Here is a 25,845-nt window from a genome sequence, read left to right as displayed (position 1 = left end):
TGCCTGCCTGAGGTCATGGTGGTCTGAGCAGTCCCCTTTCCTGCCAGCTATGGAATGTGAAGCCTGGCCTGGGAGATATTTTGGCTACACTTTGAGCCATCCCCGCCCCCTGGAACTCAGACCCTGCACACTCCATGCCATAACAATGACGACCACTTCCAATTGTTTCCTAGCTGGGGGGGGGGGGGTGGGGTGGGGTGGGGAGCACTTTGGGGAAAGGAGGGGGAGCCTGGGGGAAATGCTTCTAGTGACAACAGCCCTTTCTAAATCCGGCTAGGGACTGGGTACAGGTGGGGGTGGGGGGCCTGCTGCCGGATATATATGGCTCCTGACCAGGTCAAGCTCCACAGCTCTCCCCTGTGCTCTGTCTTTCCTTGCTGCTCTCAGGTAGGAGTGCCGAGCAAGAGGTCTTCCTCTGGGATAAGAGGGCCCCAGCTTTAGGAAGGGGCTCCTCTAGGAACAGCAAGTGCATGCAGGGCTTCCTGCAGAGTACCAGGTCTGATCATTGAGCACACAAGTGCAGGTCTAAACATGAGTGTGGGTGCCCTGGGAGTGCGGGAGGGGGGTGTTGTGTGTGAAAGTCTATATCTGAGCATATGGGACCAGAATGTGTTATGCATCAGAGGTGTGTATGTGTGTGTGTGTGTGTGTGTGTGTGTGTGTGTTGTGTACAAGCATGCATAGTCTCAATGCATGGTGAGGGAAGGGTGTGTACCACAATGCCTAATTAAGATACAGTAGTACGTAGGGGGAGACGTATTTATGATCATGCCTGAGGATAACTGGTCCATTTGAGGGGAGGGAGAAGAGGATGGTGAAGAACAATGACTTAGCAAGTATATATGCTTAGAAGCTAGTTGTGTGGGGGGGTCTGTCGTGGGTAACTACCCGTATCTATGCACATGGAGATGTTTGTGCGCGCATCCAGGAGTGGAGGTTCCTGCAGCCTGTGTACACCCTGCAAAAGGGGCTCACAGGCACATGGTGGGGCCGTTCCCGGTGTTTTGTGTGTGTCTTTTTTTTTTTTTTAAGATTTATTTATTTAGTTGAGAGAGAGAGAGTAAGTATGACCGGGAGGGGCAGAGAGAGAGGGAGAGGGAATCTCCAGCAGACTCGGCAGCAAGCATGGAGCCCGATGCAGGGCTGGATCTCATGACCCTGAGATCATGACGTGAGCCGAAACAAGGGTGGGACACTTAACCCACTGCAGCACCCAGGCGGCCCTGCTTCAGGTCTTTGTGTAATTGGGACTATACAGCGATCTGTGCTGATTTATACCGTACACATACTTGATGTGTGTGTCTGTTGCCAAGGCATGACCACATACAGGGAGGTATGGGAAGGAAGCGTGTCCATGTGAGGCATGTTCTCTACCCCAGAACAGCGCACACGCGTGTTCATCAGAGGACATGTGGAGGGCATTTGGCATTTGGTGGGTGTGTCAATGAGAGGACGCCCACAAGGGTCTCCTCTCTGAGAGTGTCCACCAAGACTGTCTGACAAACAAGGGCAGGATGGAAGAGAACTGGCTTTGGAGAGACATGAGACGTGGGTTCAACGCCTGGCTCTGCCACTTCTCATTATGTGTTTTCGGACAAGCGAGCCCCTTAACCCTATTTCCTCATCCGTAGGATGGGGCGAAGGTTGAGTGAGAGATGCATAAATGTGCTTTGCAGACTGTAAGGCGCTGAACAAATGTGACCAGTAGCTGTTTCTCTTGTGGCTCCAAGTAGGCAAGTTTCACTAGTTGAGTGTAGGCAAGGATGGGACTGTCTCCCAGGTGGGAGAAGGAGGAATAGACATCAGGAAACTGTTAAAATTATTGCTCAGGAGAAAGGGCCACAGTGTTTGGAAAGCCAGACAGAGGACAGGACCAGAGAAGCTGGCACCACTTCCCATTTGTTTTCAGGCCTGGGGGAGTGGTGGGTGCCAAAGGGCAGAGCCGGGGAGCAGCAGGGAGGTGGCCCTGACACAGCCTTCCGTCTTTCCAGGTCCCCTGCAGGCTTGAGCCCCTTTCATTTAGTATACACCTTTGAGAAGCCAAAGGTAAGGAAAGCTGAAGATGGAGTGTGGGGGAATCTGGGGAGATTGGCCATGACAGCCTCAAAGCCAGGTTATGGGACTCTAGTTTCTGTCTTGCCTTGGGAAGTGTATCTTGGCAACAAAGAGCCCTTTGCCTGTGACCAGGGAAGAGTCAGGGAGGGACAAGGATTAGAGATGGACGTAGTTAGCTTTCTGCTCCCAGAGAAGCCCAGAATGCTCCTTTCTCCTCTAGGAGAGCCCCAGGCTGAACAAACATTAGCCTCCCCTTCTGCCCTGACAGGTTTGCTAGGCTATTCTCAGGTTGGTGGATCGGCTCAAAGAATAAGGGATGCAAGGTGACCTGCTCCTGACTCACAAGGAGAGTGCTAGGCTCTGGGGCTCCCACTGAAGGAGAGAGAGCCTGGGGAAGGGAGTGGAGGCTGGGTGGAAGGGAGGGCATCTGGCATCTTCTCTGACTCCCACCCCCTGCAGGCGCAGCAATGGTGGACGCGGAGATGGCCGCGTTTGGGGCCGCTGCCCCCTTCCTGCGCAAGTCAGAGAAGGAGCGGCTGGAAGCCCAGACCCGACCTTTTGACCTCAAGAAAGATGTCTTTGTGCCCGATGACAAAGAGGAGTTCGTCAAAGCCAAAATTGTGTCTCGAGAGGGTGGCAAAGTCACCGCTGAGACCGAAAATGGCAAGGTAGGTAGCAGGGCTGGCATGAGAGGCCCTCCTGGGACCCCCTCCCACAGCTGGGGTACACAGAGAAGTTCCCACCAGGACCCATCCCACACAGACCTGAGGACAGCCTGCTTTCCCCCTCTTGGGGCAGGGATCCACGGCTTCCAAACAGCCCTTCTCATTCCCAATATCCTGTCTATCTTCTCTGTGATGCCCGTCCTTCTCTCTTGAACATGGCTGTCCTAGAACTCGCCCTACTCCTTTCCGGGCAGAGGGAGGGCTGACCGTGGGTCCTGCATGGGGGCTGTTGCAGACGGTGACTGTGAAGGAGGACCAGGTGATGCAGCAGAACCCTCCCAAGTTCGACAAGATCGAGGACATGGCCATGCTGACCTTCCTGCATGAGCCCGCTGTGCTCTACAACCTCAAGGAGCGCTACGCCTCTTGGATGATCTACGTGAGTGCGCCATCCAGGACACCCTTTGAGTCGAGTAGCTTCCCAGTCCCCAGAGGCCCACCTGCTGGAGCCACAGGTTTCTGTTCCTTGTGTCCAGGCATTACTGCACGCTGTCCGTGGCCCTGCATCCCTGGTTCAGTTCTAACACCCCCAAGGCCGGGAGTCCTCAGATTGAGTGCTTTTGTAGATCTTCCCTTTTCTTCCCCTCCTGGCACTGTTCTCTAACTCGAGAACCCACTGTTCCTCCCTCTTTATCATGAGCACTCAACCCTCCTTCTCTACCCCAGACCTACTCGGGCCTCTTCTGCGTCACCGTCAATCCCTACAAGTGGCTGCCGGTGTACAACGCCGAGGTGGTGGCCGCCTACCGGGGCAAGAAGAGGAGCGAGGCGCCGCCCCACATCTTCTCCATCTCTGACAACGCCTATCAGTACATGCTGACAGGTGACAGGACTTGGTGGCAGGGTTTTCTTGGGATCTGCGTGGGGGTGGAGGGACTCACAGTAGGTCTGGGCAACTGGTAGGTGCCTGGAGGGAGGCCGGGATGTGGGGCGGGAGAAGCGTGGGTGGATGCCAGGCAGGAGCATCCTGTGTGTTTCCTGATTTTTCCTTCCTACTTGTTCCCAACAGACAGAGAAAACCAGTCCATCCTGATCACGTGAGTGTAGCTCCTAACCCGTTCTCTTTCAGAACCTTCTTGACCCCAGCCCCTATCAAGGACCCCAGCCCCCATGCATGGACCCACAATTCTCATTTCCCTCCACCTTTGTGCCAGCTTCTCTTTCTTCTGTGGCCTTTACCCTTGCCTTGCCTTCCCCACTTCTTTCTGCTTCCCACCCCTCTTGGAGTTTCCCTCTCCCGTTCCCTTTGCTCGCTCTCCTCCAGCTCATCACTCACTCATCCATAAGCCCAGTATCACTGTGTCTTCATCCCCTCCCCGTTTTCTTTCATCTTTCCCTTCAGTAACGTTCCCCATTCTGCCAGCCTCACCTTTTCTTTGCCGAAAGGGCCAAGGCCCATCTCTTCACATTGACCTTGCCTAGCTAAGACCAAGATTCTTCTGCCCAAACCCGGCAACTTCTTGTGGCACCCTTCCTGGTGCTCCCCCTGATCCCACGTGTGGTCAGGGTGCTTCTTGCTTTGGGGCTCCCACTCAAGTAGGACCAGACCCTCTCTCCTGACTTGAGGTTTCTTTGTCTCAATGAACTGCATCTGTTCACTGCCTAATGAGGCTCTGACTATCCCAATAGCGGGGAATCCGGGGCCGGGAAGACGGTCAACACCAAGAGGGTCATCCAGTACTTCGCTGTTATTGCTGCCATTGGGGATCGGAGCAAGAAGGATCAGACACCAGGCAAGGTAGGCCTGTTGTCCTCCATGGGCCTGCACTGCAAAAGGGGAGGGGGAGGCCTCTCACCCACCATCCTTCCTGATCTTTGCAGGGCACCCTGGAGGACCAGATCATCCAGGCCAACCCTGCCCTGGAGGCCTTTGGCAATGCCAAGACTGTCCGGAATGACAACTCCTCCCGCTTCGTGAGTGATCCCTGACCTTGAATTTGGGATTTGGGTTGGTGGAGGGTTGGTGTCACATACGAGCCTTGCCTCAACTCATCATCGGTCTCCTCAATCTCCCCAGGGGAAATTCATTCGAATCCATTTTGGGGCAACTGGAAAGTTGGCATCTGCAGACATAGAGACCTGTGAGTGCCATGAATCTGCTAGGATTCGGCTTGAGCTCACCCTTGTTCTATGTGATCACAATCCCACCCTATCCCTCTCTTCTCTCTGTCTCTCTATCTATGTCTCTCTTTAGGCCTCTGCCTTTTAGTCTCTCTCCCTCTCTTTCTGTCTCTGGGTCTGTATACTTATCTCCCTCTTAGACTTCCTCTAGTCTTTCTCCACCTCTGTCTCTTCATGCGTGCACGAGAGTCTCTCTCTTTGTCTTTCTCTTTTCCTCTGCCTTTTACTTGCTACATTTATCATTCATTTTCCTCTATTTCCTTGTACCTAAATCCCCAAATTTCTTTCCCTCTTCTCCCCCTACTGTTCACAGACCTTCTGGAAAAATCCAGAGTTATTTTCCAGCTGAAAGCAGAGAGAGATTATCACATTTTCTACCAAATCCTGTCTAACAAAAAACCTGAGCTGCTGGGTGAGTCAGAGCTACCAACCGAGACCAACTATCTCCATGGTAACCTGGTCCCCTCTGCTTGCGGCTGCTTGCAGACATGCCCTGGGTTTATGGCACTGCTGGATTCAGTTCTGTGGGATGTGAGACCACAGTCAGCCTTGTCATATGCTTTCCTGCAAGCCCTGTACTGTGGTAGGCAACCCCAGTGAGAGCCAGGCTTTTGTGCCCCTTCCTCAACCCATCTTCTCCTCCCAGACATGCTGCTGATCACCAACAACCCCTACGATTATGCATTCATCTCCCAAGGAGAGACCACGGTGGCCTCCATCGATGACTCTGAGGAGCTCATGGCCACTGATGTAAGTGGGTAAGAACCTGGTAGAGAAGTGAGGGTACTGGCAGAGGGTTAAATGAGGCCAGTTCACTGGCTAAGGAGGAGAGCTGAGATGCTATCTGTTATTCAAAGTGGTATGACCCTCCCCAAGGGCCAGAACATGCCTTATGACCAGGATGTGTTGGGGAATGGGTATGTTGAGATGGGGTGACCAGTATTTGGTGTTTGAGCAAACAGAAAGGGCTGAAACAGAGAAGCAGACAAGCCAAGAAGCAAAGCATTACCAAGGGAAGGGGGGTGGTTCATGCAGTTGCCATGGGATGGGGGCAGCCTATTAGGTGAAGACTAGATATAGACAGGTAGAGAAGGTTTAAGCAGGGAATCAAGTGTAGGGTCGAGAAGAGAGACAAAAGTAAAAAACATGAGTGGGTGGCCAGAGCACCTCCAAAGGACAGATGTGGCCACTGATGCCAGATCTGGGGTAGTGTGCAACTTTCCTGCACTTGGTTTTGGAGTTCCACACTGGGTATGGGAGTCTCAGAAGCTACAGGGATTCAGGAGAGAAGTTCTCTCTTCAGCTGAAGAGGGATCTCATTTACCTGCCATACTTCCTTTTCTGGGGTCCACCAATATGGCGTTTGCCTACAGAATGCCTTTGATGTGCTGGGCTTCACTCCAGAGGAGAAGAACTCCATGTACAAGCTAACGGGTGCCATCATGCACTTTGGAAACATGAAGTTCAAACAGAAACAGCGAGAGGAGCAAGCTGAGCCAGATGGCACTGAAGGTGGGAGTCTGGTATGCTGGGGGCAGGTGGGGGCCACATCTGGAGAGGAGTCCTCCCTGTGCCAACTTGGCTGCCTGCCCTCTCCTTCCAGAGGCTGACAAGTCCGCCTACCTCATGGGGCTCAACTCAGCCGACCTGCTCAAGGGGCTGTGCCACCCTCGGGTGAAAGTGGGCAACGAGTACGTCACCAAGGGCCAGAATGTCCAGCAGGTGGGTCATCTTCAGAAGATAAGTGGGGAGGGGGCTGGCAGGCTTCAGGGAGGGCTTTGGATTTCAGTCTCTGCATTAATCTGCTCGTTTGGTTTCTCGCTCAACTTCCAGGTATCATATGCCATTGGGGCCCTGGCCAAGGCCGTGTACGAGAAGATGTTCAACTGGATGGTGACGAGAATCAACGCCACCCTGGAGACCAAGCAGCCACGCCAGTATTTCATAGGGGTCCTGGACATCGCCGGCTTCGAGATCTTCGACGTGAGTGGGGGAGCCTAGGCACACATGCGCAGGGGCTGGGGGAGGGGGGAGGGTGACTCACTCGTTCCCACCTGTGACCATCACGGCCAATCTCGGAAAAGGCTGATGCCTCCTCCTGTCTTCCAGGGGAGCACCTTTCCCCACTGGCCCGACAGGGCAGGGGCCTGGCCACACCCCTGGCTGGGCTTGGGCAGGCCAGGTCAAACCACTTCAGGGTGGGGGGACCACACGTGCTGCTCAGATCCCTGCGGGCCTGACCCGCTCCGCCCCTGTTCCCTGCAGTTCAACAGCTTTGAGCAACTGTGCATCAACTTCACCAACGAGAAGCTGCAGCAGTTCTTCAACCACCACATGTTCGTGCTGGAGCAAGAGGAGTACAAGAAGGAGGGCATCGAGTGGGAGTTCATTGACTTTGGCATGGACCTGCAGGCCTGCATCGACCTCATTGAGAAGGTGCTGCCTAGCCTGCCGCCTGTGTCCCCGTCCCCTGGCCTTCCAGACAGAGTGGCTGAATTCCCCACTCACACCATACCTGAGTGCCCCCGTCTAAAAGGCAGCCCCCACCCTGCTGGGGAACATGCTCTGGATCCCGAGCCCTGTTGTGTCCTGACCACCCAGGACAGGGGGGCACAGGGAGAGCTGAGGTCGCAGGGGCTTGAGAATGGACACAGGGAGGAGGGGAACCCCAGGAATCCTCCCATACCAGTGTGTTTAACAGCCTGGGTTTGACCTGGCTTGAGTGTGGGGCAGGGAATCAGAGTACACCTGTTTTCAGCTCCCCCATGGCAGGGATCTGGACGATGGAGTGCTGTGTAAAGCATCAATATCATTCATTTCCCCAGACTTTCACAAAGGTCCCTCTGAAAGCAAACAAAGTCTTCCACCTTGCGAAGGCATGAACAGGTGTAGGTCGGTAAATAACTGCACTCAAATCTGAGCCTGTTACCTTAATTCCCAAAGGGGCATCACCATAAGCAAATACTGAGCTTAGAGCAGGATGCTTTTGCATCCGCATGAAGCATGCTCAGTAACGCTTTCCCCTCTACCCTCAGCCTATGGGCATCATGTCCATCCTGGAGGAGGAGTGCATGTTCCCCAAGGCCACTGACATGACCTTCAAGGCCAAGCTCTATGACAACCACTTGGGCAAGTCCAACAACTTCCAGAAGCCACGCAATGTCAAGGGGAAGCAGGAAGCCCACTTCTCCCTGATCCACTATGCCGGCACCGTGGACTACAACATCCTGGGCTGGCTGCAGAAGAACAAAGACCCGCTCAACGAGACGGTGGTGGGCTTGTACCAGAAGTCCTCCCTTAAGTTGCTCAGCAACCTGTTTGCCAATTATGCGGGGGCTGACGCACGTAAGTAGAGACTAGAACCCTGGGGACTAAGGAGCAGGGTTTCTACCATGGTCCTAAGGCAAGCTCATTGCAACACTTGACCCCTTCCGTGTCAGGTTGTGCCCTAAGGTTTACAGGCTCAGTGAGATAGAATGGGGTGGAGAAGCTGGGCCCCACATAGTAAAGACCCTCACCTGGAGGTCAGATACAAGTGAGGATGTAGGGAGAGTCCGTGATGGAGGCCTCTTCTCCATCCACACGTCCGTTCAGGTCATTTTCCCTGACTCTCCTCCCACAGCTGTCGATAAGGGCAAAGGCAAAGCCAAGAAAGGCTCATCCTTTCAGACCGTGTCAGCTGTGCACAGGGTAAGCGTGTGCCTCCAGCCCCAGCCCAGCATGGCTCCCCAGCACCCACCAGCCCTGCTCCTTCCCGCCGTTCCCATGCCTGACTTCTCTGTCTCCTCCTTCCCTGTGGCCCCTTTCCCTCCTTGTCTATCCTCCTCTCCATTCTTTCCCTCTTTGCTGGTGGCCTCTTCTCTCTGTGTTTCCCATCTCACTCTCCCCTTCCCTCTGTCCTTCTGACCTCTCTCTCCTCTGTGTCCTCCCCACCATTCCTTCATCCTCTCTCTCTTTCCCTTCCTTCCGTACTTCTCTCTCCTTCACCTGCATTACTTTTCCCTCCTGTGCTTTGGGCCACAGGAAAATCTGAACAAGCTGATGACCAACTTGCGTTCCACACACCCCCACTTTGTGCGTTGCATCATCCCCAATGAGACAAAGTCTCCAGGTGAGGTCCGAAACTCAGCCCAGCCCCTTGCTGGCTGCATGCCCCATGCCCTGGGGACAGGGACTCCTCAGCCATCTCCTAATCCCCCACCTCAGTGGTTTCCAAATGACACTCTCCTCCGATCCCCCATGAGATGGCAGACTAGTCTCTCCCCATTTCCCCGTATTTGCAGCGTGGCTCAAGGGGGTCCTGTAAGGCACTTTCATGGGCATTGACTCATAGCACGCACCCCCCAGTGAGACATATAGAGATTGTTTATCTTTTTTGACTGATTAGGAATTCCAGTTCCTCAGGGGCCTGGCTCTGCTCTGGTCAGCTTAGTGACCTTGGTGAGGTGTCTTAATTCTTCTGGGCTTAGTTTCTTCTCTAGAAAATGGCAACTACCTATGATAATAAATACAACGTAAAAGAAGGAATGGGAAAACCTTTGGTTATTCTTAAGAGTCCAGCTAAGGGAGGGGGGGGAAGGATTTTCCCAAAGGTTGCTGGCTAGTGAGAGGCAGACCCAGAATCAGAGCCCAGAATTTTTGGCTTAGCCCGGCACTCTCCCCACACCTTCCTCTCCCACCTCGTACTGCTGCAGGGGTGATAGACAACCCCCTGGTCATGCACCAGCTGCGCTGCAACGGTGTGCTGGAGGGCATCCGCATCTGCAGGAAGGGCTTCCCCAACCGTATCCTCTACGGGGACTTCCGGCAGAGGTGGGTATGGGGGCTCCCCAGAGCTCAGGGAGCAGGGGGAGCCTGGGAAGACTTGGTGGGGAAGCAAGTCCACAGGTGGCCCTGAGTGCTGTGGGCAGAGCAGATTGGTCCAGAACGTGAGTGACTCGGGGCACCACCCTCTCCAGGTACCGCATCCTGAACCCGACAGCCATCCCTGAGGGCCAGTTCATTGACAGCAGGAAAGGGGCAGAGAAGCTGCTGGGCTCCCTGGACATTGACCACAACCAGTACAAGTTTGGCCACACCAAGGTGAGGGAAGGGAGGAGGCGAGCTGACTACAGAGAGACCTCTCCTGTCCTTTGGGTCCCCACCTCACAGCTCCTTCCCTTTTACCAGTCATCTTAGGACCATCTCTGAACTGCCTTCTCCCCCTCCCCTGGACCATCCAGTGCCCCTGTCCCAGCTCCAGCTGTCACTGGCCTCCTCCCTTGAGTTCTTTCCTAGGGTATTACACTGCTTAAAAGCAACCTCTCCTCTTTCCCCTCCCGGCCCACCCACTGCTGGCCCACAGGTGTTCTTCAAGGCGGGGCTGCTGGGGCTGCTGGAGGAGATGCGGGATGAGAGGCTGAGCCGCATCATCACCCGCATCCAGGCCCAGTCTCGGGGTGTGCTCTCCAGAATGGAGTATAAGAAATTGCTGGAACGCAGGTGAGGGCTTCAAAAGGAGGCTCCTGGCCATCTAAGGTTCAGGCTGATTCAGGGGCAGTGTCAGAGGAAAGCTCACCAAGATGTGAAGCAAGCAGACTAGCCGGAGGGGCTCCTATGGACCCTGGATGGGCCTCACGGCCAAGGCATCAGAGAGGAAGGGAGAGCTATTACTTGCAAGTCAGGGCTTCAGGACAGGAAGGAGCTGGGACTCTCTCACCACCCTCTTGCTGGGCCCCTGCAGAGACTCCCTGCTGATCATCCAGTGGAACATCCGGGCCTTCATGGGGGTCAAGAACTGGCCATGGATGAAGCTGTACTTCAAGATCAAGCCGCTGCTCAAGAGCGCAGAGACGGAGAAGGAGATGGCCAACATGAAGGAGGAGTTCGCGCGCATCAAAGAGGCGCTGGAGAAGTCAGAGGCTCGCCGCAAGGAGCTGGAGGAGAAGATGGTGTCCCTGCTGCAGGAGAAGAATGACCTCCAGCTCCAAGTGCAGGCGGTGAGGCTCCTGGACCTCTGTTAGCTCGCCGGTCCTGCTCAGCCAACATTCCCCACGCCTCCTGCACCTCCCCACCCAGGGCTCACCTTGTCCTCTCACAGACACAGGTTTCTGGAACCAACACTCCAAAGTCCTCCAAGGGGGTCCCTCTAGAGAACAAAAGGGAAGGGGGAAAGAACAAACTTTTAAAAACACTGGCTTTCCGCTTGGTTTCAACCTGGATCCACAGCCCAATAATCTTTTGAACTTACGCAAACCATGCATTGTCTTTGAGTCTCAATGTCCTCATCTCTGGACTAGGGATGAAGCTGCCCATCTTACCAGACAGTAAATATGTAAAATGCTGGCATCAGTAAATGCAGTTCCTTTCCTGCAGTGAAGTAGACCAGAGGCAGAGAGCCTCTCTGCTTCCATCCCCCAATGTTCCCATCACATTGTCCTGAAATCCTTCCCTTCATCATCCTTCTGAGGTTTTTCTCAGCTGGATATATCCTGGAGCTCCCCTCCTACAGGCTGAGCCTCTTCCTCCCCAAACCTGGCAATGTGAGGACCCCACCCACTGAAAAGCCTCCCCTCTGTGCCTTGTCCTCAGGAACAAGACAACCTGGCTGACGCAGAGGAGCGCTGTGACCAGCTGATCAAGAACAAGATCCAGCTGGAGGCCAAGGTGAAGGAGATGACCGAGAGGCTGGAGGATGAGGAGGAGATGAATGCGGAGCTCACTGCCAAGAAGCGCAAGCTGGAAGACGAGTGCTCTGAGCTCAAAAGGGACATTGATGACTTGGAGCTGACGCTGGCCAAGGTGGAGAAGGAGAAGCATGCAACAGAGAACAAGGTGAGGGCAGCTTCTTCTGGCTCTAGCCCAGGTCTTAGGATTTCTAGACCATGGTGTGGTCCTGGTCCTTGGCATTGGACATCCCCATAGAGGTCTCCAGGCTAATGACCTCTGACCCTGAAGGGGATGGGATTCTTGATCCACAGGTGAAGAACCTGACAGAGGAAATGGCTGGGCTAGATGAGATCATTGCCAAGCTGACCAAGGAGAAGAAGGCTCTGCAAGAGGCCCACCAGCAGGCCCTAGATGATCTTCAGGCTGAAGAGGACAAGGTCAACACCTTGACCAAGGCCAAGGTCAAGCTGGAGCAGCAAGTGGATGATGTAAGTAGATTGTCACAGGACCTAGATATACCGTGTGTGTGTATGGGTGTGCGTGTTTGGAAGGATGGGATTGGGGAGGGTTCCCTCCCCTGATACATTTCTAGTAGGGGACTGGAGAATAGAAAAGGGTAAGGGTGATCACTATGAGTTATGTATCTCATCCCACTGATATGATCAACAATAGAGATGGACTTCCTTATTTCAATTTAGGTTCAAGCCTTTATAGACCACAGGGTCTAGAGAGTTATCAAGTAAGAATGTGACATATTTCTTTGGGAATTTTGTGAGGCTCTGAGGATCTTGTGACCTCTAATATTTTAAGCAGGATCTGGCCTTCAGTGGTCATTGTTCCATAGATAGTTTTCTGGGTATATCTCCATTGGATCATTTATCACCCATGTTATCATTATCGAAGTATCTGTCTCAACCATAACATTGTAAGTGCCTTTAGGTGAGAACTTGGATTGATTCAGTTTTGCATCTGAAGTGCCTAACACACTCCTGCAGGATACTGCTGGATGAATGAATGGAGCTTTGGGTTTTGTCATACAGTCATTCATGAAATCATTTATCAAATAGTTACTAAGCATCCTTCCAAGCTGGGCGCTCTCATAGTCCCTTGGCCCACTCTGGGAAAGCTTTTCCAAGTCCCGGACATGTCTTAGGATTCCCCAAATCTGGAGTAACTAAGCTTCCAAATCCCCAAATCAGGATGATTAGTCTTACGGGACACACTGCTCCTTCTCCCCACCAGCTGGAGGGATCCCTGGAGCAGGAGAAGAAAGTGCGCATGGACCTGGAGCGAGCAAAGCGGAAGCTGGAGGGCGACCTGAAGCTGACCCAGGAGAGCATCATGGACCTGGAGAATGACAAACAGCAGCTGGATGAGCGGCTGAAAAAGTAGCGTGTTCCCCTCCCTGGCACCTTTCCTCCTCCCTAGCTCAGCAGCCTGTTACACCTATGACAGTACAAGCTGTCCCAATTTGTTCACCCTCAGAGGCTGCAAGCCTCACACAGCCTCCGAAAGTGGGGGCAAAACCATGGGCAGAGGCCTCCAGAAAGAGGGCTCTCCTCCCCCAGACACATGCAGCAGTGCCCTGCCGTCCTCCCTGGCAAAACAGTCTAACCTGGATTCCTCGAGCCTTTTCTTCCTGTTGGGCAGCGGAGAAGGATGGAAACTCATAGCTTTCCTCCTTCTACACACCAGTTGGCTAACCACTTGGAGACCAGTTGCTTAACACCGAGGAGGGCTCCACACAAAAGCCTCTCAGGATGGGCCTTTCAGGTCCTTCTCAGAGAGCCCTGAGGACCCCAGAGAAATGGGGCAGCCCCCACTCTTGAGCAGTGCAGGGATCTGATTAACTCATGGATCCAGTTCTTACTGCAAGTCCTACCAAGATGTACAGGTCCACTTCCCACACTTGAGAAACAGCCTACAGGGTAGTTTTGGATAATTAAGGATCTTATGGGGCTCTAGGGTCAGGACTATGAAAGCCTCTGAGAGTCATCATGATTGCATCTTCCTGGGGCCTGTGTCCACCCAGGAGCCCTCACACTTCCTCAGGCACAGCAGGTGCTGAATGAATGAAGGAGTACATGATCCCAAGGATCCTCAAACCACCTTCTAAAAATGGCATTTTGAGGCCCACTTTACCAAAGAGGAAATGAAGGCTCAGAAAGGCTAACCCAACAACCCAAAGTAATGGTGATAGAATTAAAGGCCATTGGAGCTAAAAGGGGCCTTTGAAACCATCTGGTCCAATGACGTCATTCTACAGGACCATAGAGACGAAGTCCCACAGAACCCAGGTGTTGTCACCCCACCTGTGGTCCTCTGCCCATTACATTTCTTGCTAGACTTGAGGCCTTCAACATGTGGTACATTTTCAGGGACCCTACATCAGCCTCAGACACTACTTTTCTGATGAAATCCTGCTCTTCTTCTTCTTCTTTTTTTTTTTTGGTATTACCGTTTCCAAGTACTGGTGAGTCCTCCTGCTGCCCAACGGACCTTCCTCATCTTACCCTCCCTCCTTCCCCCCAGGAAGGACTTCGAGCTGAACGCCCTCAATGCGAGGATTGAAGACGAGCAGGCCTTGGGCAGCCAGTTGCAGAAGAAGCTCAAAGAGCTTCAGGTAAGCTTTGGGATGCTTAGGCTGGAGCCCCTGGGCAGGTCATCAGCTTCCTCCACCCCCTTCTCCAGAATGTCCTCCCCCCAGCATTACAGGAACTTGCTATAGGTCCATGAAGGGAGAGCTTGAACTATCACAGTACACCCAGGGAGCACCCCTAGGAGGGCTGGGTGATCTAAGGATGACATAGGAAAAGACCTGAAAAATATCACAGGTATAGGGCACAGAAACCCTGGCTTCCTGTCTCAGCTCTGGTTGAGCTAGCAACTGTGGGGAACTCATTCTAGATATCTGGATCTCTGTGTCCTCCCTTGTTACCAATGGCTTTTAAGATCCTTTTAGCCCTGACAGTCTGTGGCTTTGATTCTTACCCCTAGAGCAGACACCATGTTAGGGCTTCAGACAAACATGGCTCTCTCATGCTAAACTTTTAATATTTTTGCCACTAAACTGCTTAAAATATCCCTAGAACACAGGTCTCTTTGTCCCTCTTCAACAGTCAACTTCAGCCACTTTCTTTCCAATAGAAAATGTATAAAGTTCTGGCCTAAAAGAAGGCTAGTTCAGCTATCCAAAACATCTCCTCCAAATCCTTTTATTTCTACTTCTCTGCTGGTAGAACTGAAAAGACTTGCTGTTCCAGACAGGCCAGGAATGCTCTAGAGCTGTGGGGTGGGCGCTCCCCAAGGGAGGGCTCCAGGCAGTGGGTCTGAGCCCTCTGTGTCCCGGGCCAGGCTCGCATTGAGGAGCTGGAGGAGGAGCTGGAGGCTGAGCGCACGGCCAGGGCCAAGGTGGAGAAGCTGCGCTCAGACCTGTCCCGGGAGCTGGAGGAGATCAGCGAGAGGCTGGAGGAGGCTGGCGGGGCCACATCCGTGCAGATCGAGATGAACAAGAAGCGCGAGGCCGAGTTCCAGAAGATGAGGCGGGACCTGGAGGAGGCCACGCTGCAGCACGAGGCCACGGCGGCGGCCCTGCGCAAGAAGCACGCGGACAGCGTGGCCGAGCTGAGCGAGCAGATCGACAACCTGCAGCGCGTGAAGCAGAAGCTGGAGAAGGAGAAGAGCGAGTTCAAGCTGGAGCTGGATGACGTCACCTCCAACATGGAGCAGATCATCAAGGCCAAGGTGGGCGGCCTGCTCACCATCCTCACCCGCAGTTATCTCCATCTACCTTCACTTTGTGTCTGTGTCTCCTCTCTTCTCTGATAGTTGCATATCCCACTTCCCTTCATCCACTCTGTTCTCCAAATTTCTCCCGTCCATGCCTCTCCTCTGTACTTCTTTAACGGTATCCCTTTCCACCGTTCAAGGCCCCCTACGTCCATTGTGTGAATCCCCTTTCCCCCTCAGGCTAATCTGGAGAAGATGTGCCGGACCCTGGAAGACCAGATGAATGAGCACCGAAGCAAGGCCGAGGAGACCCAGCGTTCAGTCAATGACCTCACCAGCCAACGGGCCAAGCTACAGACCGAGAACGGTGAGCCCCGCCCCATCTCCCCCGACTGCCCGAGCCACCAGCCTTGGGTAGACACTTACACACGTGCGCACATGCGCATGCACCCACACCAAGACCCACACATGCACACCTCTCTCCAGAGAATGGGGCCTAAGGGGAAAGGGAATGGTTGGGGAGAGGGAGGGGTGGCTTACCTTCCAGAGTTGAGTGTGCCTTCGTGCTTCTCCAGGTGAGCTGTCCCGGCAGCTGGACGAGAAGGAGGCACTGATCTCCCAACTGACCCGAGGCAAGCTCACCTACACCCAGCAACTGGAGGACCTTAAGAGGCAGCTGGAGGAGGAAGTTAAGGTGAGGCCCAGACTCAAGCCACTTGGCCCAGGCCAGGAGGGAGCAGGTCCCAAGAATGAGGCTTGCTGTCTTTCCATTGTGCTCCCATTTTCCAAATGGATTAATAGCCCAGGGCCTAGCTCATGTCTCCTAAATCAGTTGCCCAGGCTGAGGCCCTCTGCCTTTCTGCTGCCATTTCTTGGGGGAGGGGGCGCCTGGTCAAGGGCAAGTGAGGGGGAGGAGAGAAACACACGGGGGAGGAGAGAAACACACTAGGGAGGAATGGCAGCCTTGGCAGGGCGTAGGTGTGGGATGCAGGAACTGCCCCACTGGGTCCTGGGATTAGCAGGATGGTCTGAAAGCTGGAGAAAGAAGCGAAACTGGAGCCTCTTTGAACACTTTCCTTGTGAGCAAAAAGGTGGAAAGAATATGACCTTTTCAAAAGGCCAGGGCTCCAATCCTAACATGCCCTTGAGAGCTTGGTAGTCTTGAGGAAGCCCCCTAGTGTCTCTGAGCCCCTGCCTCCTCCTCTGGCAATGGGGATGAGGTTGATACTGACGTTTGTAGCGAGAAGCAAGGAGTGCTGGGCGTTACTCATGTAAACAGTGCAGCGCCCAATGGACATTCTCTGTTACCAGTCCTCTGTAGACTGTTCCAGATCCCCTGGAGAATTAGAGCTGGAGGAGGTCCCAGGGAGGAGGGAGAAATTCAGTGAAGACATGGGTGAGGACTGGGGTGTACTGTGGAGAAAGCTGAGACCTCCTCCCTGTGCCCACCCCTCCGCAGGCGAAGAACGCACTGGCCCACGCGCTCCAGTCCGCCCGGCATGACTGTGACCTGCTGCGCGAGCAGTACGAGGAGGAGACAGAGGCCAAGGCTGAGCTGCAGCGCGTCCTGTCCAAGGCCAACTCAGAGGTGGCGCAGTGGAGGACCAAGTACGAGACAGATGCCATCCAGAGGACCGAGGAGCTTGAGGAGGCCAAGTGAGTCCCCAGGCAGCCCACCCCTCGCTGAGGCCCCTCTGAAGGCAGGACGCACCCCAGCCCGATGCTGGGGAGATTCCTCACCGGGGATGGACGCTTGGCCAGGTCCCGACAACACAGGAGTAACCCAGTCCGGGCCCCACCTCCTTCTCCTCTCAGGGAAGCTTTTTGCTCGCGTTATGTTTCTCATCCGAATATAAGACGAACAAAAGGTTTGTCTGAGGGCAGAGTGCTCCCACCAGAGGCAGGGTGCTGTGACAGAGGAAGTGGGGTGGGCCGTGGAAGCCCATGCCTCCTCCATGTCTGCAGCCTAGAGGCTGGCCCAGGGTCAGAGGAGACCACCTGGAGGGCCCTCCTCGGTGCTGTGGGTCTTCACAGCGTACCACCGAGACACTCTGCTGGCCAAATTCTCAGCCCCCTGGGGCCTCTCCTCAGCTTCTCCAACAACACTTCTGAGTTTTCAAGGATTGTTTTCTAGAACACTCACATTGTTTCCCCTTGTCCAAATCTATACCCTCTATCTTACCCAACCCTGTCCCATTTCCCAAATCGCCACTGCCCCGGGCAGGAAGAAGTTGGCCCAGAGGCTGCAGGACGCTGAGGAGGCCGTGGAGGCTGTCAACGCCAAGTGCTCTTCGCTGGAGAAGACCAAGCACCGGCTGCAGAATGAGATCGAGGACCTGATGGTGGACGTGGAGCGCTCCAATGCAGCCGCCGCGGCCCTGGACAAGAAGCAGAGGAACTTTGACAAGGTAGGCCCAGGCTGGGGGACTCGACCAGGGGCAGAACAGGGAGGCCAGCATCACCAGGAAGCCAGGGACCTCCTCCTGGGGGGCCAAGGGGGTGCTGGGGAGGAGGCTGAGCCCCGCAGAGGGGCCTGGGCAGGCCCTGGAGGACCAGGGTGGGGGCGGGGTGCTGGGGGCTGTGCAGTGAGCCGGGTCCCCACAGATCCTGGCCGAGTGGAAGCAGAAGTATGAGGAGTCCCAGTCCGAGCTGGAGTCCTCGCAGAAGGAGGCACGCTCCCTCAGCACAGAGCTCTTCAAGCTCAAGAACGCCTACGAGGAGTCCCTGGAGCATCTGGAGACCTTCAAGCGGGAGAACAAGAACCTCCAGGGTGCGCTGGGGCTGGAGAGGCCGGGGAGGGGCTGGCTGATACCCACACGCCTCCTTGTGTGGCGCCACTCAGGGGCTCCAAGAGGGGCGTCCCCCATCAGGGGACCATGGCAGCCCCCAACTGAGCGGCCCGGGCCCCTCCCCCAGAGGAGATCTCCGACCTGACGGAGCAGCTGGGTTCCAGTGGAAAAACCATCCACGAGCTGGAGAAAGTCCGCAAACAGCTGGAGGCTGAGAAGCTAGAGCTGCAGTCCGCCCTGGAGGAGGCTGAGGTGGGTGTGCGGGGCGTGTGCGGGGCGTGTGCGGGGTCGGGAGGCGGGGAGGGGAGCTGGGGCCTGGACTGTGGGCCCTGTTCTCATCTCCCTTTTGTCCATTTTGTTCACCAGTCCATCCTTAGAGCCTGACACATAGCAGCCACTCAATAAATAGTGTGGGATGAATGCATGCGTAGGTCACTCTAGTTCCTTCACACAGACATTTTACCTGGGAATTGTAGACAAGATTTCCCGGATCCACTCCCCTCTCCTTTCCACCTCTGCCTCCCACTTCGGGATTTTTTACATTCTGTGCCTGATTGCCTCCGTTTCCTTGGCAACACCTTTCTCTTCATTTTCCTCTTTGTCTTCCTAGCTTGCTCTCCTCAGTGAAGGTCTGAACCACCTCTCCTAAGCCTATTTTTTGTTTCTTTTAAATTCTCTGTTCTTCTTCCTCCTTCTGCTTCTTTGACTGAACCACTTAATAGCACTCTTGAACTCACTTAGTATCTGTGATTCGTGGGCAGACCCCTGGCCCTGGCCCCATGCCCTGTCAGCCTCCAACCCTCTGGCCCCACCCCCTGCCAGGCCTCCCTGGAGCATGAGGAGGGCAAGATCCTGCGGGCACAGCTGGAGTTCAACCAGATCAAGGCAGAGATCGAGAGGAAGCTGGCGGAGAAGGACGAGGAGATGGAGCAGGCCAAGCGCAACCACCTGCGTGTCGTGGAGTCACTGCAGACGTCCCTGGACGCCGAGACGCGCAGCCGCAATGAGGCCCTGCGGGTCAAAAAGAAGATGGAGGGCGACCTCAACGAGATGGAGATCCAGCTCAGCCATGCCAACCGCCTGGCTGCGGAGGCCCAGAAGCAAGTCAAGGGTCTCCAGAGCTTGCTGAAGGTACGGGGAGGCTCCAGACGTGGCAAGTCCCCTTACCTGGAGACGGACTAGCCTCCACAAGGTCAAGCCGGGAGCTGGTGTCCCACCAGAGCCATGCTCCCTCCAGCTCCTGCAGAGACATACTACAGTACACCTACCCCCGACCCGGCCCATGGGGCTCTCCATCAGCACCCAGCCTAGCCTAATGGCCTTCTGATGAGGACAGAGGCCAACTGCTCTCTTGGGTCCACCCTCCTGGTCTGCAGGACACCCAGATCCAGCTGGATGATGCAGTCCGCGCCAATGATGACCTGAAGGAGAACATCGCCATCGTGGAGCGGCGTAACAACCTGCTGCAGGCCGAGCTGGAGGAGCTGCGGGCCGTGGTGGAGCAGACCGAGCGCTCTCGGAAGCTGGCAGAGCAGGAGCTCATAGAGACCAGCGAGCGGGTGCAGCTGCTGCACTCCCAGGTGAGCCACCCTGAGGCACAGTCCTGGAGGGAAGGGCGGCCAGCAGGACTCGGCCTGGTGAGGTTTGGGAGCCCCCTGTGGATGCTCAGGGCTTCTTGTACTCTGCCCACCTTGATTCTCAGAACACCAGCCTCATCAACCAGAAGAAGAAGATGGATGCAGACCTGTCTCAGCTTCAGACTGAAGTAGAAGAGGCGGTGCAGGAGTGCAGGAACGCCGAGGAGAAGGCCAAGAAGGCCATCACCGATGTGAGTGACTGCTCCCCCCCGCCCCCCCACTAAAGACAGGAACGAGGGCCCTGGGTCCCAGGCAGGCCACCGTGCCATGAAAGCTGACTCCCGTAGCTGCACGGGTGGGCGGGCCTCAGGAAACAAACGCCAGTCTGGGCAGATGGCAATCCTGGAGGGACCAGGGGCCCTGGGCCCTGTTCTTCTAAACCTCCCCCCTGCCCCCAGGCTGCCATGATGGCTGAGGAGCTGAAGAAGGAGCAGGACACCAGCGCCCACCTGGAGCGCATGAAGAAGAACATGGAGCAGACCATCAAGGACCTGCAGCACCGGCTGGATGAGGCTGAGCAGATCGCCCTCAAGGGCGGCAAGAAGCAGCTGCAGAAGCTGGAGGCCCGGGTGCGGGAGCTGGAGAACGAGCTGGAGGCTGAGCAGAAGCGCAATGCGGAGTCGATCAAGGGCATGAGGAAGAGTGAGCGTCGCATCAAGGAGCTCACCTACCAGGTGCGGGCATGGGGGCTGCTCTTGGCTGGATCCCCTGCACCAGGGCCGGAAGCTAGGATGATACCACCAAGAGGAATGAAGTGTTGTTCTCTCTTAGCCTGCTCTAGAGCAAGGAGTGGGAATGCAGCCCCCTGCTGCCCCGTTTCCACTCTGCCTAGCCCTGTCCTACACTGACTGTCCCCTGGCTAGAGGTCAACCTCTGAGCCTCTTGGCCTGGGAACTCTGCCTTCAACCTCACCCTCCGCCTGTCCACTGGGGACAACACCTACCCAGAGCTCTAGACAAAGCTCACCCAGCACAGATTCCCCGAAAGCAAGTATGTTACCAAGCTCTGTTTGGGGGCCATGACCACCAAAATACACCAAAAACTACCCCAAAGTCATTCAACACATCTCAGAACTTTCTGGTTTGTTTTCTACAATCAGACTCCTAATTAGATTTTACTCCTGTTCCAACCCAGAAAGTCCAGAAAGGACACACATGTCCTTAGATCGAGTCCCTTCCCTGCAGCCCGGGAAATTTCAGCATGCAGTCCCAGCATTACTTCCATCATGCGCTGGCTTCCCGAACAGGAGGGTTTATCCTCCACAGGACCCCTAAGGGCCTGCTCCCTGGAACAGCGAACATGCATGGTTTTGTGCAGGATTTCAGGATTCCATCAGCTCCCCCAGACTCTTTCCTGAAATAAATCATCAAAAATAGAATCGTTTTTTAATGATAAATAAATAAATAAAGGGAAGAGCGCCAGTGTTTGTTTGCTGAGGATCAGAAAGTAGAACTGGGTGCCGATATTTCACTCTGAGTAAAGACAACACGCAGGGGGAGGGGGCAAGCTCCCCCTCATGACCGTGCTGTCCTCACCCCTAACCACCCCACCCCAGACAGAGGAGGACAGAAAGAACCTGCTGCGGCTGCAGGACCTGGTGGACAAGCTGCAGCTGAAGGTCAAGGCCTACAAGCGCCAGGCTGAGGAGGCGGTGAGCGACCCTGCTAGGGACTGGGCCTGGAGGAGGGACACTGTGGAGCCTCCCCCACCCCCACCCTGGGCTGGGAGGCTGTGAGGACCTCTGGCTTCCTCTCACCTCCTCCTCCCCGTGCCTGGACCCCCGCAGGAGGAACAGGCCAACACCAATCTGTCCAAGTTCCGCAAGGTGCAGCATGAGCTGGATGAGGCCGAGGAGCGGGCGGACATCGCCGAGTCCCAGGTCAACAAGCTGCGGGCCAAGAGCCGTGACATTGGCGTCAAGGTGGGTGGGCCTTGCCTGGGCCTCACTAGTCACTGTGTCAGCACACCTGCCACCATCAATGCCCCTCAGACAGAGCCTGCTCATGCCAGGGAGGCCTCCTCTTCATTCACCGACCCCCACCCCCTCAATTAAACCCTGAAGCCCCAGAGGGCCTGGTAAAGCAGTCCTCGGGGACGTCTAAGATTCTTCCAGCTCTAACTTTTAATGATTTTGTAAATCCCAGGCCCAGGGTGGTCAGCAACTCTAGAAGGCCCCAATTTGTCCCACTATGTCCCAATTCCCCCCAACTGTGGGTCTTCTCTCATCTTCCACTACTTTTGGCCCAGAGCCCAGTAACTCAGCCCTAAAGTGGACAGCCCAGAGGACCCCCTTGTCCTCACCCAGGCAGTGCCCTCTGGCTGACCTCACAGTCCTCACCCCTCCACATCAACCCCTAGGACACATCTCTCACCACCTTGGGGGCTTCCCTCAAGCCCTAAGCGGTTCTCCACCCCCATCAGGTGCCCTGTGTCCCTTTTTTCTGCCCCTGTGTCTGCCCAACACGCACCTCCCCAGAGCTAACCGGGGTTTTGTGTCCTTTCAAAAGGGCTTGAACGAGGAATAACTTTGCCACATCTTGATCTGCGCTGTCCTGAGGGTGCTGATGAAGCTTCCAGTTCCAGAGCCTCTACAGCAGCCCCTTTGGAGGAAGCAGAATAAAGTTATTTCCCTTAAGCCAAGATCTGGCCTCCAGACTCTTCTTCACTGCCGGCCAGCCTCAGGGACCTGAATGTGGGGGTGGGGCTGGGGCTCCAAGGGCAGAAGGGCTGCTTTGCAGGCAGTCCAAGGAGGCCTTCCTGGGTAGCCCTGGAGGCCCTGAGTATCCTCAGTGACAAACTGGCCAGGTGCTCCCATTTGTCTCCTTCACAGCAGGTGACACCTGTACTCCCAGCCCTCTCCCTGGTCCAGAGACCCTTGGGGTTCAAGGAAATTTAAAAAACCCTTAAGGCTTGCTGAGAGCACAGGCATCCCTTCTGCTATGAGCCTACACTGACTGACACTACCCTACCCCCTAACCAGGGCTGGGCTGCCAGGACAGAGCAAGGTATAGGGATGCCCTCTGAGGTGTGGGCAAACGACCCCCAATCCCCGGCCCAGGGCAGGTCGCTGAGAGGGCACAGGGATTTGTGGTTACAGCCCATTTTACCCTTGCAGACACAGCCACCCCTGTCTCCAACCACCCTGAGGTCAGGGCCCCCACCCCACCACAGTCGGAACTGTTCCCTCAGCCCAGCCTCCTCTGACCCCCCTCAGATCCCCCTCTGTCCACAGCGCTCCTTTCTTGTCCTTCACTTCTTCCTGCTGGAACTTCCTTTCCCAAGACCCTTCTCATCTGGGCTTGCTGGAAGATGGGGCATCTTTGGCCCATTTATGGCTGGCCATCTGGAGAGGAGGCAGGCAGATGAGGGAGTGTGGAGAGGAGAGTCCCCCATAAGCAAGACTTTGGAGAATAGTGGGGGCAGTGGCAGAAGGCTGGGAAGTGGAGAAAGGAGCAAGCCTCCTCCCAACTAAACAAGCCCAGTCTCCCAGAGTCACCGCCACACCTGGGCTGCTGAGGGAAGCCGGGCACTGTGGGCCACAGCAGGCAGGAGCTCACAAGGCATGGGGCTGTCAGCCACCCACTGGGAACCGGGGAAGGCCTGCCTCAGCCCTGGACCGAATCTCCTGCACCCAACCACATAGCCGCCCCAGCCAGGCTCCTCCTCAGCCTCCACTCTGAGCAGCCAGGAAGAGGGCCTACCCCAGGAAGAATCAGAGAATAGGAGGAGAAGGGAAGCAGAGAAAGAGGGGATAACTGAGGAGGGTGGCAGTGGAGGGAGGTGGAGCTCAAGAAACTGGGGACCCCTGGGGCCTGGGAACCAATAAAGAGAAAAGATACAAGCAGTGAGGAGGCCTTGGAAAGATCCATGGGCTCCCAGACTTGTCCTTATGGGCCCCTCTACCCATCCATCCCAGGACCACTTCTCTTCCTAGGAAGGACTTGGGGAGCAATGAGGAAGTCAACAGAGGATAGGGAGACCCAGGGGAACCCTGAGAACGCAAGCTTTGACAGAGGAGAGAGGCAGGAAACATGGTGGAGCCTGGCCGCCGGTGGGAGGGGGCTGACCTGTGGAGAAGCAGAAAGGCAGGGTGAACTTTGGAGAGAGATGCTGCAGGAGCTGGGGTGGGGGATGTCACCTGGCAAGTGAAGAAATCCTGGGTCACATTCAGATGTGAGGGAAATCGGCAAGGCCAGGAGTAGTGTTAGAGAGGGGCGGACAGAGACCCCGGAGCAGGACACAGAGGCAGAGATGAGACCGGCAGAGGGTGAGCAAACGTCGGGCTGAGAGCAAACAGGGACTCGTGGAAACGTCCACATATTGGACCCCAGGACAGGTAGAAATCAGGTGCCAGGGAGACTCAGAGGCCAAGCCCAGCTTTGAGGCAAGGAACTGGGCAGAAGGAAAGGGAGGTCAGCCAGAGACAGACAGAGATCCAGAGAGCCTGGCACAGCATGGCAACCTGGTGTTCCCTCACCTGTGGCAGGAGTGTCCATCCTGTGCCCTTGCAGTCCGGATCTTCCAGCGCAATGAGAGACCGCTGAGGGAGGATGGAACGCAGGGATGGATGTGAGAGCCCACGGTGAGGAGGGGACCTATGGGAAGGAAGAGGAGGGGAAATGGACCAGACAGGGGGGCAGAACCCTGGAATCAACTTAACCTCATCCCTCTTCCTTGTTCCATTGGAGGCAGTGGGAACAGCCTGCCTCTGCTGCTCAGCTGCCGCTCCACCTCTGCTGAGACCAGCCTGCTCAGAATACAGGGTTCCCTGAGGACAGAGCCTGGTCTTTGTCGGCGGGACCTGACCCAATCTGACCTGGTGTTCTTAGCCCCTTATCATCTCCCCAGGGCAATGAGAACTGGGCACTGACGCACAGGACTAACCCCCCAGCTTGCACGCCGGGACCTCAAGTGACCTGGAGCTGGGGACAGGTGGTCTGCATCCCTTGGGGGACTAATATTTTGGTGTATGTACCTGCATGAGATGTGGATGTGGGGCTGACACAGGTCCCTGCCCCCTCAAGGACACTGGGTATAGGATACACATCCTCTGAAACAGATGCATGTTACCGAGTCCAGTAATGGGGCAGTGGTGGTGCGGCGGGGAGGAATTCTAGGGAGTCGGGAACGTTGGGGGAGAAGCCACATATTTAATGGAAACCTCTCCTACCCGGAGAAACTGACCCTGGTCTGTCCTACCCACCTCCACACTCTAGAGCTATATTGAGAGGTGACAGTGGATGGGGTGGGAGGGGGGAGCTGAGAGAGTGTTCCTGCGTGTGAGGGTGTGGGGGAAAGCCAGAGCAGGGGAGTCTGGCTTTGTTTCCTGAACACAATGTCCACTTAGTCATACCAGGCACGGCCTGCTGAAGGCCAAACACCTTACTGCCTCTGAGAGGTGGCATCACTGGAGGCCATGGAGGGGGGCCTTGAGGGCCTGGGGCACTCAGGGACACAGGCAAGAAAGGGCATGTGAGTAGGAGCCCCAGGAGATTTTGGGAGAGGACACCAGAGTTCTACCTGAGGAGGGGGAGATGCACTGCAGAACACCCCACCCCCACCCCATGGAATGCAGAGCTTGGGGCCCAGCTGGTGTAAATCCCTGGGCCTGCCAGGCGCCCCAGCCAGCCAGAGCAGCACCTGCACCCTCTGGCAGCCCAGAGAGGGAGAGGCGGAAGGGAGCAGCCCCCCACCCCCACCCCCTCCTCCCTCAGGCCGGGATTAATGCCTCCTGCCTTGCCCTACCCCCTCCCAATCCCATGTCCCACACCAGGAGCAGTGGACGGTTAAACTTCCGCGTGGGAATGTGGGTGTGTAAATGTGCGTGTTGGTGTGCCTAACCGCAAGTGGGAAAATCTGTGATCATGAATGTGTAAGTGTGAAAAGTCTGCATGTGTGTGGCTAGGAATGCTTCCGGACGTGTGATTGTCAAGTCGATAGGGACGGGTAGTGGACCGTGGGTCTGAGTGTGAATTTGTGGTTGGTGTGGGAGAATTCCTTCTCCTTTGAGAGGACAGAGAGTGGCCACTGCAGCAGGAGCATCACTGGAGGGGCTGGGGCTCCAGATATGTACCTGAAGCAGCACAGCCTCAAGTCCGCAGGAGAATACCTGCCTGGAGATCTGGGGACCAGAAGGAAACC

At 55.6% G+C, this 25,845-nt stretch overlaps 1 protein-coding gene across 1 annotated transcript; it reads left to right on the top strand.

Moving 5' to 3' along the window:
• The first annotated feature begins 310 nt into the window (after positions 1-310).
• On the top strand, positions 311-22,344 carry MYH7 (myosin heavy chain 7). Its single transcript, XM_059181679.1, has 40 exons — positions 311-387; positions 1,992-2,046; positions 2,515-2,723; positions 3,016-3,159; positions 3,447-3,603; positions 3,790-3,817; positions 4,410-4,518; positions 4,602-4,694; positions 4,798-4,861; positions 5,215-5,313; positions 5,548-5,651; positions 6,275-6,413; positions 6,505-6,623; positions 6,735-6,884; positions 7,167-7,337; positions 7,937-8,246; positions 8,524-8,591; positions 8,925-9,012; positions 9,596-9,713; positions 9,860-9,983; positions 10,246-10,382; positions 10,624-10,879; positions 11,472-11,714; positions 11,861-12,037; positions 12,792-12,937; positions 14,082-14,172; positions 14,904-15,293; positions 15,519-15,645; positions 15,854-15,972; positions 16,738-16,934; positions 17,503-17,686; positions 17,883-18,048; positions 18,195-18,319; positions 18,890-19,198; positions 19,444-19,647; positions 19,770-19,895; positions 20,103-20,378; positions 21,260-21,355; positions 21,491-21,625; positions 22,212-22,344. Exons 3-40 carry the CDS (start codon positions 2,523-2,525, stop codon positions 22,227-22,229), a joined length of 5,808 nt encoding a protein of 1,935 aa, XP_059037662.1. The 5' UTR covers positions 311-387; positions 1,992-2,046; positions 2,515-2,522; the 3' UTR covers positions 22,230-22,344.
• The last annotated feature ends 3,501 nt before the right edge of the window (positions 22,345-25,845 follow it).

The sequence above is a fragment of the Mustela lutreola genome, chromosome 7 (assembly GCF_030435805.1).
Source record: "Mustela lutreola isolate mMusLut2 chromosome 7, mMusLut2.pri, whole genome shotgun sequence".
Lineage (NCBI taxonomy): Eukaryota > Metazoa > Chordata > Mammalia > Carnivora > Mustelidae > Mustela > Mustela lutreola.
The sequence above is the reverse complement of the archived record's forward strand: the minus strand, read 5'-3'. Positions and strand labels throughout refer to the sequence as shown.

Bases quoted from the DNA above. Each gene is read 5' to 3' on its own strand.
- MYH7 (XM_059181679.1), top strand. From the start codon at position 2,523: ATGGTGGACGCGGAGATGGCCGCGTTTGGGGCCGCTGCCCCCTTCCTG. The intron at 9,984-10,245 runs GTGAGGGAAGGG...GCTGGCCCACAG, and splicing joins ACAAGTTTGGCCACACCAAG to GTGTTCTTCAAGGCGGGGCT. The intron at 16,935-17,502 runs GTGAGTCCCCAG...TGCCCCGGGCAG, and splicing joins GAGGAGCTTGAGGAGGCCAA to GAAGAAGTTGGCCCAGAGGC.